Source organism: Mus caroli, chromosome 7 (assembly GCF_900094665.2).
Source record: "Mus caroli chromosome 7, CAROLI_EIJ_v1.1, whole genome shotgun sequence".
In the NCBI taxonomy this organism is placed as follows: Eukaryota; Metazoa; Chordata; class Mammalia; order Rodentia; family Muridae; genus Mus; species Mus caroli.
The window spans coordinates 23,370,329-23,379,540 of NC_034576.1; the positions used below are offsets into that span (position 1 = coordinate 23,370,329).

The 9,212-nt window shown below is 48.1% G+C and overlaps 1 protein-coding gene across 2 annotated transcripts in view; it reads left to right on the forward strand.

The window, feature by feature from the left end:
- The window catches only part of Znf180 (zinc finger protein 180), a 27,496-nt gene extending 18,597 nt beyond the window's left edge, over positions 1-8,899 (forward strand). For both annotated transcript variants that reach the window (XM_029479438.1, XM_029479439.1), the window contains exons 4-5: positions 2,266-2,386; positions 5,380-8,899. In XM_029479438.1, coding sequence (XP_029335298.1) covers positions 2,266-2,386; positions 5,380-7,184 — 1,926 coding nt within the window. In that variant the 3' untranslated portion in view covers positions 7,185-8,899. The remainder of the gene's footprint in view (positions 1-2,265; positions 2,387-5,379) is intronic.
- Positions 8,900-9,212: the final 313 nt, after the last annotated feature.

The following is a 9,212-nucleotide window of genomic DNA, read 5'->3' on the forward strand; positions in this document are numbered from 1 at the left end:
CTCACTGGGGGATTCTAGGCAAGGGCTCTACCCCTGAGCCACGCCCCCAGACCCTCACTGGGGGATTCTAGGCAGGGGCTCTACCACTGAGCCACGCCCCCAGACCCTCACTGAGGGATTCTAGGCAGAATCTCCAAAACTAAACAGAACAATAATGTTTCTATAATAGGATTTTTTGTTTTTATGCCCATGGTCAGAGAGTAAGCATTTCGGGTTTGTGGTTTTACAGTCTCCTTCCTAGTTATACGCTGCTGCTCTATAGAAATAGACCAGTCACCTAAAATACAGTAGCCACTGGGAGCTAAATTATACTTAACACGTACCTAGAAAAAACCAGGCATGGGGTCAGATTCACCTGACAGCTAGACTTTGCTAATGTCTGAGGCAGAAGATGAAATGCAGACCTCAGTGGGCAGCAGTAGATATAGCTTAGTGGAGCGCTCAGGTTTACAAAGGCAAAGAGACTTGTGTGTGTGTCTGCATGCATGCACATACACATGCACATTCATTCGGGGACCAGAGGTTTACATGAGGTACCTTTCACCACCATTTCCACCTCATATATTGAGGAAAGGTTGCTTGCTAAACTGGATCTTGCTGATTTTAACTAGTTTAGGTAGCCATCCTGCCCTGGAGATGCTCTAAGAGGTAGATTATAAGCCATCATGTCTATCTGGCTTTTATGCGGCTACTGGGGTTTGAACTCTGGTCCTCACATTTGTGTGGCAACTACTTAACTTACTGACCAGTCTCCCCAGCCTCTGAGAATTGGGCTTTCTTACCCACAGGGAGTATATATGGGGCCTGGGTTTGGCCAGTCAGTAAACCACTTCCCTAGCATGTGTGGAAGAGCTCGGGCTAGTCCCCAGCACTGCATGTAACCAGGTGTGAGAGCATGTGGCAGCCTCAGCTACATCATGAGTTTAAAGCCAACCTGGGGTTTGTGAGAGCCCGTCTCAAACAAACAAAAAAGGGGAATGTGCTGGGGGCTTGGGTGTGGTTTGCGTGGAGAGCTTGCCTCACAACTCATGAGGCCTGTATGAACTCTGCGCCGAATTACCAAGGAAAACAGGTGTATGTTAGAACTACAGTCCTGAGAGGCCTCATTACACACATGCTGACTCCTGAACGAGAAATTGTTTGTTACATACAGTTGATAATCTGTTATTACTTTGTTTCTGCATGTGAGTCAGTTCGTCTGTGTGTGTGTGTGTGTGTGTGTGTGTACAAACTCTGGCCACAGCATATTTGTGGAGGTTAGACTCCTTGATGGAGAGGAAAACTCCCTGGAGTCATTTCTTTCCTCCTCCTCTGCGAGCCCCAAAGTTGTCAAACTTAATGGCAAGTGCCCTTCTCCTCTGACCCATCTCACAAGCCCCAGTAACCAAGTGGCCAGGGGATGTTCCAGGAAGCTGCCCAATTACCGTAGCCTGGAGTAGGCACCATGGCAGGAACAAGCAAGCTCTGCCTCCACAGGAGGGCAGGCAAGAGTCAGCGCCTGGACCTGTTCCTCTGGCCTCACCATACCTCTGTGGCACATGCAGGCTCCTGCTCCTCTATCACACAGACACAGATGGTAACAAATGATAAAAATCTAGGAGCTGCAGAGATGGCCCAGTGATTCAGAGCACTAGCTGCTCTTCTGGAGAGCCTGGGTTCAACTCCTAACATGGCAGCTCACTAGAGTCCTTAACACCATTCCCAGGGGATCTGATGTCCTCTTCCAGCCTCTGCTGCACACACATGGTACAGATAAATGAATGCAGGCAAAACATCCACTCACATAAAATAATAACTAAAAATATTTATATTATTTCATGTAGAGGAGTGTTTTGTCTTCATGTGTGTACAGCACATGTGTGCCTCTTACCTGTAGACGTCAGAAGAGGATGTTGGATCCTCTGCAGCAGCAACAAGTGATCGTGACAGTTAAGCCATCTCTCCAGCAGCTCCTCAGCAACCTTTTGAAAGGCTGGTAACATGGCTCAGTGGTAGAGCGCTTGCCTAATGTGTGTGAGGGTTTGGGTTCAGTCTGTAATAAGTAAGTAAATAAGAAGAGGAGACTCTATATACCTCTTGTTTGATGTGCCTCTTTAAGGGTTAAAAGCAGGCCTGGCAGCTGAAGCTCAGCAGTGCTTTTGACCCAGGTTAGGATGCTTTGGATGCAGATGGTCCTCTAATGTAACTGCCCGGTGGTTAGAGTCCAGGGGCGCTGAGGAAAAACTACCCATGCCCAGCTAAGCAGGAATGTGTGTGCTGTTCTAGGAAAGCACAGACTTCAAGATTGTGACTGTGGACCTTACAGAGGAGGCACAGAGCACGTGGAACAATGCCCAGAGAACCCCAGAGAAAACTGTGACCCTGGAAGGCCATAGGGACCTGTGGGGTGAGTACTGAGCCGCTCTAAACAGAGGACTACATAGCAATGCTCTTCTTTCCTGTTAAGCTGTGGGGCTCAGCAGCCAGGTTTGCTTTTTTTAACCTTTGTTTTGTGTGCTCAGGAACACACCATAGCGGGCAGGGGAAGGAAGGTCAAAGGTCTACCTGCAGCACCTGCTCCCTGGCCAATGCCCGCCTGGAGTCTTTCTCCACGTTCTTGGAGATGCTGCCCAGAGGATCTATTCTGGTATTCTCAGAACAGACCTGGACCCGGCACTGCTGCGTGCCAGTCCTTTCTGTAGCTCTTAGAAATGTTGGGGGGTGTTCTGTAGCTCACGGCGCCCACCCAGCTACCCTCACCACGTTCCTGCAAGTGTCTCCTAGAAGTGTTGAGGGATTGCTAGCAACACTGGAAAGGCTGGGAGACCCCCAGAACCTGAGTGAGGAACATGGGGAAACTTAGCAGCCTGGCTGCATTGGAAGGCCTGGGGACGCGGTGTTGGAGGCAGGCACAATGTGGTACTTGGAGATCTCGGCGCACTGACAGACCAGGCATTCCTATGCTCTTGCAGTCTGTTCTGCAGCCTTGCAGAATTTTTAACACAGGTGACTCTGCCCCACCCTGGGAATGAAAATTTATATAAAATGTAATTTATCGGGTTTGAGGTTGTCCAGTCTTCACAGATCCTAACAGCCAAAGCCTGAGATCAAACTGAGTGGGTTTTTCTTCTGTCTCCAGCATAAATATCCAAAGTCCAGTCTCTCCTTCCAACAGCTTTCCAAACCACACAGTTCCCTCACTGAGGCAAGGCAAAGGTTATAAACACTTTATCAGTGCATCTGTCCAGTTTTCGTGTGACTTTTCCCAGGGAGGTGTACAGAAAAGTCTAGTCCCCTCAACAGTACGCCCACAGACACTTACATCCAAGTCCAGCTTGGTAAACGAGTAAGTTTACTAGATTACTGTAGGAACAGAGGTGACCTGAACGCAACTATATCTTCACCACACCCAGCATGGAGAAAACTTACAGAAGCCCAGGCCCCACTAAGCCCTCTCACTTTAATTTAGCACCTCTTCAAGACACGTATAGCTGGGGCAGTGACAGAACTCTGAGAGTCTGGTACTCTCCCCACCTCTCTGTTTTGCCAGAATGTAACATTGAGCCCACTGTGGCTTTATCTTCATTAACTCACACCAGAGCCCACCAACCCCACTGTAGCTGTATTCACTGTTTCGTTACCCCTCATTAAGATGTAGGTGTTTTGGAAGCCATGAGAACTCTCATGCATCATGGGTCAGTGTTGCACTGTACCCAGAGTGAGCCGCCCAGTTCCACCAGTCGAGAACCACATACGTGGGGTCGTTACCTGGGCATAAGATCTGGTTGTAAACCCCACTGGGGTTTCCAGTTGCTGTTTCCCCTGTCTTACAGACTATGTGGGTAATCACTTTTTCTACATGGGCTCTTTAAGCATTACCTAACAGTTACTTAGGAGCAGGTTGTGTACGTACTTCTAATCTCTGTAGAGGAATCCTGAGTCCATGGCACATCATTTGTTTGGAGAACTGGGACAACATTGAGTTTCTGTGTTCACAAATATTACTGTGTTGACGACTTGTTGATGCACACTGTGCGAGTCAGTTTCATGCCTCTGGAACTTTCTAAGAAATGTAGCTACCAGCATTTCAGTGTCACGTGTCTAGCACAGACACAGACTAAAAGGCTCTTTATATCCTCTCTTGGGGCTCTTTCCGTTTTTAGCACTTTGTGTTTTATTCCTATTGATTTTACATTTTTAAATTTGCTTGAGGTTCTATATGTTCTGCATAAAGGTTATTTTTCCTATGTGGATATATGTGTGGGTCTGAGTATGTGCACTATGAACAAGCAGATGCTACCAGGCAAAAGAGGATGTCATGTCACTTGAAATGAGAATACAGACAGGTATGAGCTCCCTAGTGTGTGTCCTCTGAAAGAGCAACCAGTGCTATTAACCACTGAGTCATCTCTCCCGGCCCTGCATAGGTGATTTTTATCTTGAGACATGGAAGTCCATGACATTTAAAGTCTTGTTTATTTAGATAAAATTAAGGTGCAGATAGTTTGAGTGGAAGATTCTGTTGTACCTTTGGGCTGTAGCACTTTGTTTCTTTGTTTTCTTTTTCTTGAGACAGGGTTTCTCTGTGTAGCCCTGGCTGTCCTAGAACTCACTCTGTAGACCAGGCTGGCCTCAAACTCAATGATCCTCTGCCTCTGTCTCTGCCTCTGCCTCTGCCTCTGCCTCTGCCTCTGCCTCTGCCTCTGCCTCTGCCTCTGCCTCTGCCTCTGCCTCTGCCTCTGCCNCTCTGCCTCTGCCTCTGCCTCTGCCTCTGCCTCTGCCTCTGCCTCTGCCTCTGCCTCTGCCTCTGCCTCTGCCTCTGCCTCTGCCTCTGCCTCTGCCTCCACCACCTGGCCAGGGATGTGGCACTTCTGAACTCTGCCCTCTCTCCTTTCATTTCTCAACCCAGATTAGAGGTACATAAGTCAAAACATTTTCTCTAGTTTCTTGTAAGCTTTATCCCACTATCTAGCTCTAATTGGGGGCAGGGGCAGGGGGCTGGAATGTTCAGGACGTTGTGGTTTGGATATGGAGTATATTCCACAGGCTCGTGTGTTAAATGCATGTTCTCTAGCAGATGGCACTATTTTGAAAGGTTCTAGAAACAAGACTGTAGAGTTTGGTTTGAAGAAAGGGGTCATTTCATCGGTGTCCCTCAGGTTAGGTATATCTGTGCTCTGATCTTTCTCCGATTGCTCGCTATCACAGATTGAACTTTCCACTCACTCCGCTTGACAAGCTGATCTGCACAAGCCCCTGGGGCTAAGGAATTCTAGTCTGAGCCTTCTAAGCCATATGCCAAAGGCAGGCTTCCTTCTGTAGACTTGTTACTGTTGGGCATTTGGTCATGGTATGATAAGTGACTAATGTGGGTGGGTGCCTTGCTGTACTGTTTTCCAGACTTGCCAGCTGTACATGGAACAGAAGGAGCAACCTCAAAGCAGACAGTCTTCGATGAAGAACCATCCCATGGATTGAAGCTAGAGGGGTTGGCAAGAGATGATCCTTGGCTGTCATCATGTGAAGAAGCCCGAGACTGTAAGGAGCAGTTGGAGAAACAACCGAACAAGCAAGAGGAGGTGGCCTTTACCCAGGGTAGCGCTGGTTCTCCTGATACTGTCTACAGGGGTCATGACCTTGACAGGAGTTGCCCGAGTACCAGCCGGCCTTCATTCCCCATGATACCCCTCAGAAACCATTGCCATAAACAGGCGTCACATGTTAAAAAGTTACATGGTGATGGCGTTGCAAACAGTCACCAAAAGGTCAGCGAGAACTCAGATCTCCTTGAAGATGACACAGCTGGGGAAGCTCCTCGGAACATTCGTCCCTCTCAGTTCATAAGCAGCCCACAAGGAGAGAAAGCCTATGAACGTAATGGTCATGTTCAACCTTTTGGCCGAGGTGCGCCCCTAAATCTAAATGAAAAAGTTCGTTTGGAAGGTAAAACCTTTGGCTTTAAAGGGCGCGGGCAAGTTTTAAACCATAACGTGGTCCTCAGTGGGCCTCAGAAGCTTCTTGTTCAAGAGGGTCAGGATACACGTAAAACTGCCCCAAGTCCGTCTCTCCCTCAAAGCCTGAGAAACTACTGTGAGGAGAAGCGCTTTGAGTGTAAGTACTGCGGCAAGTCCTTCAGCTGGAGCTCACATCTCATTGCACACCAAAGAACCCACACGGGGGAAAAGCCCTACAAATGCAACCTGTGTGGGAAGTTCTTCACCCGGAGCTCGCATGTTGTTTCTCATCAGAGGATTCACACCGGAGAGAAACCGTACAGGTGCAATCTGTGTGGGAAGTCCTTTACCCAGAGATATGTTCTTGTGGTACATCAAAGAACTCACACTGGCGAGAGGCCTTATGAGTGCACCCAGTGTGGGAAGTCGTTCCGCCAGAGCTACAAACTCATCGCACATCAAAGAACCCACACAGGAGAAAAGCCATACGAATGCACCCAGTGTGGGAAGTCGTTCCGCCAGAGCTACAAACTCATCGCACATCAAAGAACCCACACAGGAGAAAAGCCATACGAATGCACCCAGTGTGGGAAGTCGTTCATCCAGAGTTACAAGCTCATCGCGCACCAGAAAATTCATTCTGGAGAAAAACCTTATGAGTGCAGTCACTGTGGCAAGTCCTTCAGCCAAAGCTATAAACTCGTTGCACATCAGAGGACTCACACCGGCGAGAAGCCCTTCGAGTGTAATTACTGTGGGAAGTCGTTCAGCTGGAGCTCGCAGCTTGTGTCGCATCAGAGAACCCACACAGGAGAGAAACCGTACGAGTGTAACGAGTGTGGGAAGTCATTCAACCGGAGCTCACACCTTGTCATGCATCAGAGAACTCACACTGGAGAGAAGCCGTATCAGTGCAAGCAGTGCGGGAAATCCTTCAGTCAGAGCTACGTTCTCGTCGTTCATCAGAGGACACACACTGGGGAAAAGCCCTACGAGTGCGGCCAGTGCGGGAAGACGTTCAGGCAGAGCTCCTGCTTTACTCAGCATCAGAGGACTCACACTGGAGAGAAGCCCTACGAGTGTAATCAGTGTGGGAAGACATTCAGCCTAAGTGCCCGGCTTATCGTCCACCAGCGAACTCACACTGGGGAAAAGCCCTACAAGTGCAGCCAGTGTGGGAAAGCCTTTATTAGCAGTTCTAAGCGCAGTAGGCACCAGGCTACTCACAGTGAGGAGACCTGTAAGTCCTGACCAGTTGAGAGTCAGAGCTGATGCTGACTCCTGGACTGATCCAGTCCTCTCAAGTTATGTGGGAAGGAATGCATTTGGCAGGAAGTGGCAGTGTGAGAAGAATGCACATAGACCCTTTCCTTACCCCTGTGTCGATGATAGGAGTAAAGCCTTCAGTTTGGCAGATGTGGATAAGAGGTCTCCGGAGAAGAAAAACTGTTACACACGGGCAGGGGTGTGTTCTTGAATGACTGGCAGAAGTTGTTTCCCAAAGCACTTCGTACAGAGAAGGCAGAAGCTAGACTTAGAAAAACTGAATGTTAGATCAAATCCTGCAAGTTTAGTGCAGAAGCCCTCTAGTTTGAGTTCTGGCCTGGTCTTTGAGAGCACAGCTTCTCTGTTGCAAAGCTGACACTCTGTAAATTTAGTTCAGGAGGTATGTGTTCTAAAATGCTCTTACTTAGGAAAGTAACTGCTGGCCATCAGCTTTGCTCTCCTGCCTTTGGCTCTTCTCCTTCCTGCTACTAGGTGGCTGAGCCACGGCCTCCCACCTCATCTCCCCTTCAGAGTCTTCAGACTTACTCACTGCAGGCAGATGAGCCCCTTAATCCCTCATTTATGCAGGCTTAACCAATCAGGTTCCAGTCATAGCCAAACGTAAGCTCCCCTGGGAGTATCTTACTGCTCTTGAAAGAGCTGCTTTTCTATCTCAAAGCTTTGCTTGCTCTTCTGCTGTCCTCACTAGTCATTCCGTGCCATCAGGAGACAACATAGGAGCCACTGCCGCAGAGTGACGGGTCGCCATTGAGTTGTCAGGGCCCTAGTCTCTAAACTAAGCTCATTCTGAGCCAAGGAATGGACTCCCTATTTAACCCTCAAAGATCCCTACAGTGTTCCTGTAGATGCTGGCCATGAGCTGCCTGTTTCAGGAAATCCACAAGCAAAGTCAAGCTTGGACTAGCATGGAGGTAAGCCCATGCTAAAAACCCATCACTAGTGAGTGAAGCTAAAGGACTATTCAAGACCAGCCTGTGCTACATAGCAAGACTGTCTTGAAAGAAAGAGAAAGAAAAGAAAGGAAACAAGCTTGTCCTATGTGTACTCCCACACACATATTAAATGCTGGTTCTTTTCCCTGTATAAAGAAAGCACTGATTTCAGAATCTCAGAGAACCTAAATCTAAAACCAATGGCCTTTCCTAAAAAAGACATAAGTGAACAGTTGACTGGTGGACGTGTTGTGCTGACTCATCTTAGACCTTCCACTGGATCACGGTATTTGACCGTGTCAGTATGCACAGTTGCCCTGATTGGTAGTTTGTTATCTGTTTTGTACACTTCTGTTACAAGTGAAGATTTTCTACAACTAAGGCTAACGACCAGTTGAAATGAAACACATGCCAAGAGTGTAGAGACTCTCTGGAACCTGAGAAAATGTTTATGTATAGCCTGAAGTTGAAAAGGGATAATAATCTATTTATTGATACTGTTGTTTATGTTGTTATCTCTCAGAGATGCATGTTGTGCTATAACATGGTACAAGGAATAAAAGTTTATCAGAAGCAAAAAAAGAAACACATGTCCCACTTGTTTGATCTTTTAAAGAATGGCCCACTAGATGCCCTGTGGGGCTCGGTGATTTCCACTAAGCTGAGCCTGGGCTAGTCGCTCCCCTGAGAATAGAGTGTAGAGGATCCCGAAAGTGAAAGTGTTTCATTAGCAAGGAGAACTAACAGCAGAAAACATCTGAGGCCTGAGGTTCTGTGGACGAGAGAGGAAGTGGCTCCTTCACTCCCAAAGCAGTGTGAAGGAGTGCTCCCAGTGCAGTTCCGCTTCCTGCTCCCCTCCCATGGCCCCCTCTGGTGTCCTCAAGTAGAGTTTTCAGAGTGAGCTTGATGTTTTGGCGAGGTGCTGTCCTAAGTGTAAGAATGAGGGCTAGGAAGGTGGCCCAGTGGGTAAGAGCACTTGCTGTTCTTGCTGGATTCAGTACCCAGCACCCACGTGGTGGCTCACAACCATAACTGCAGTTCTAGGGGATACAGCACTCTT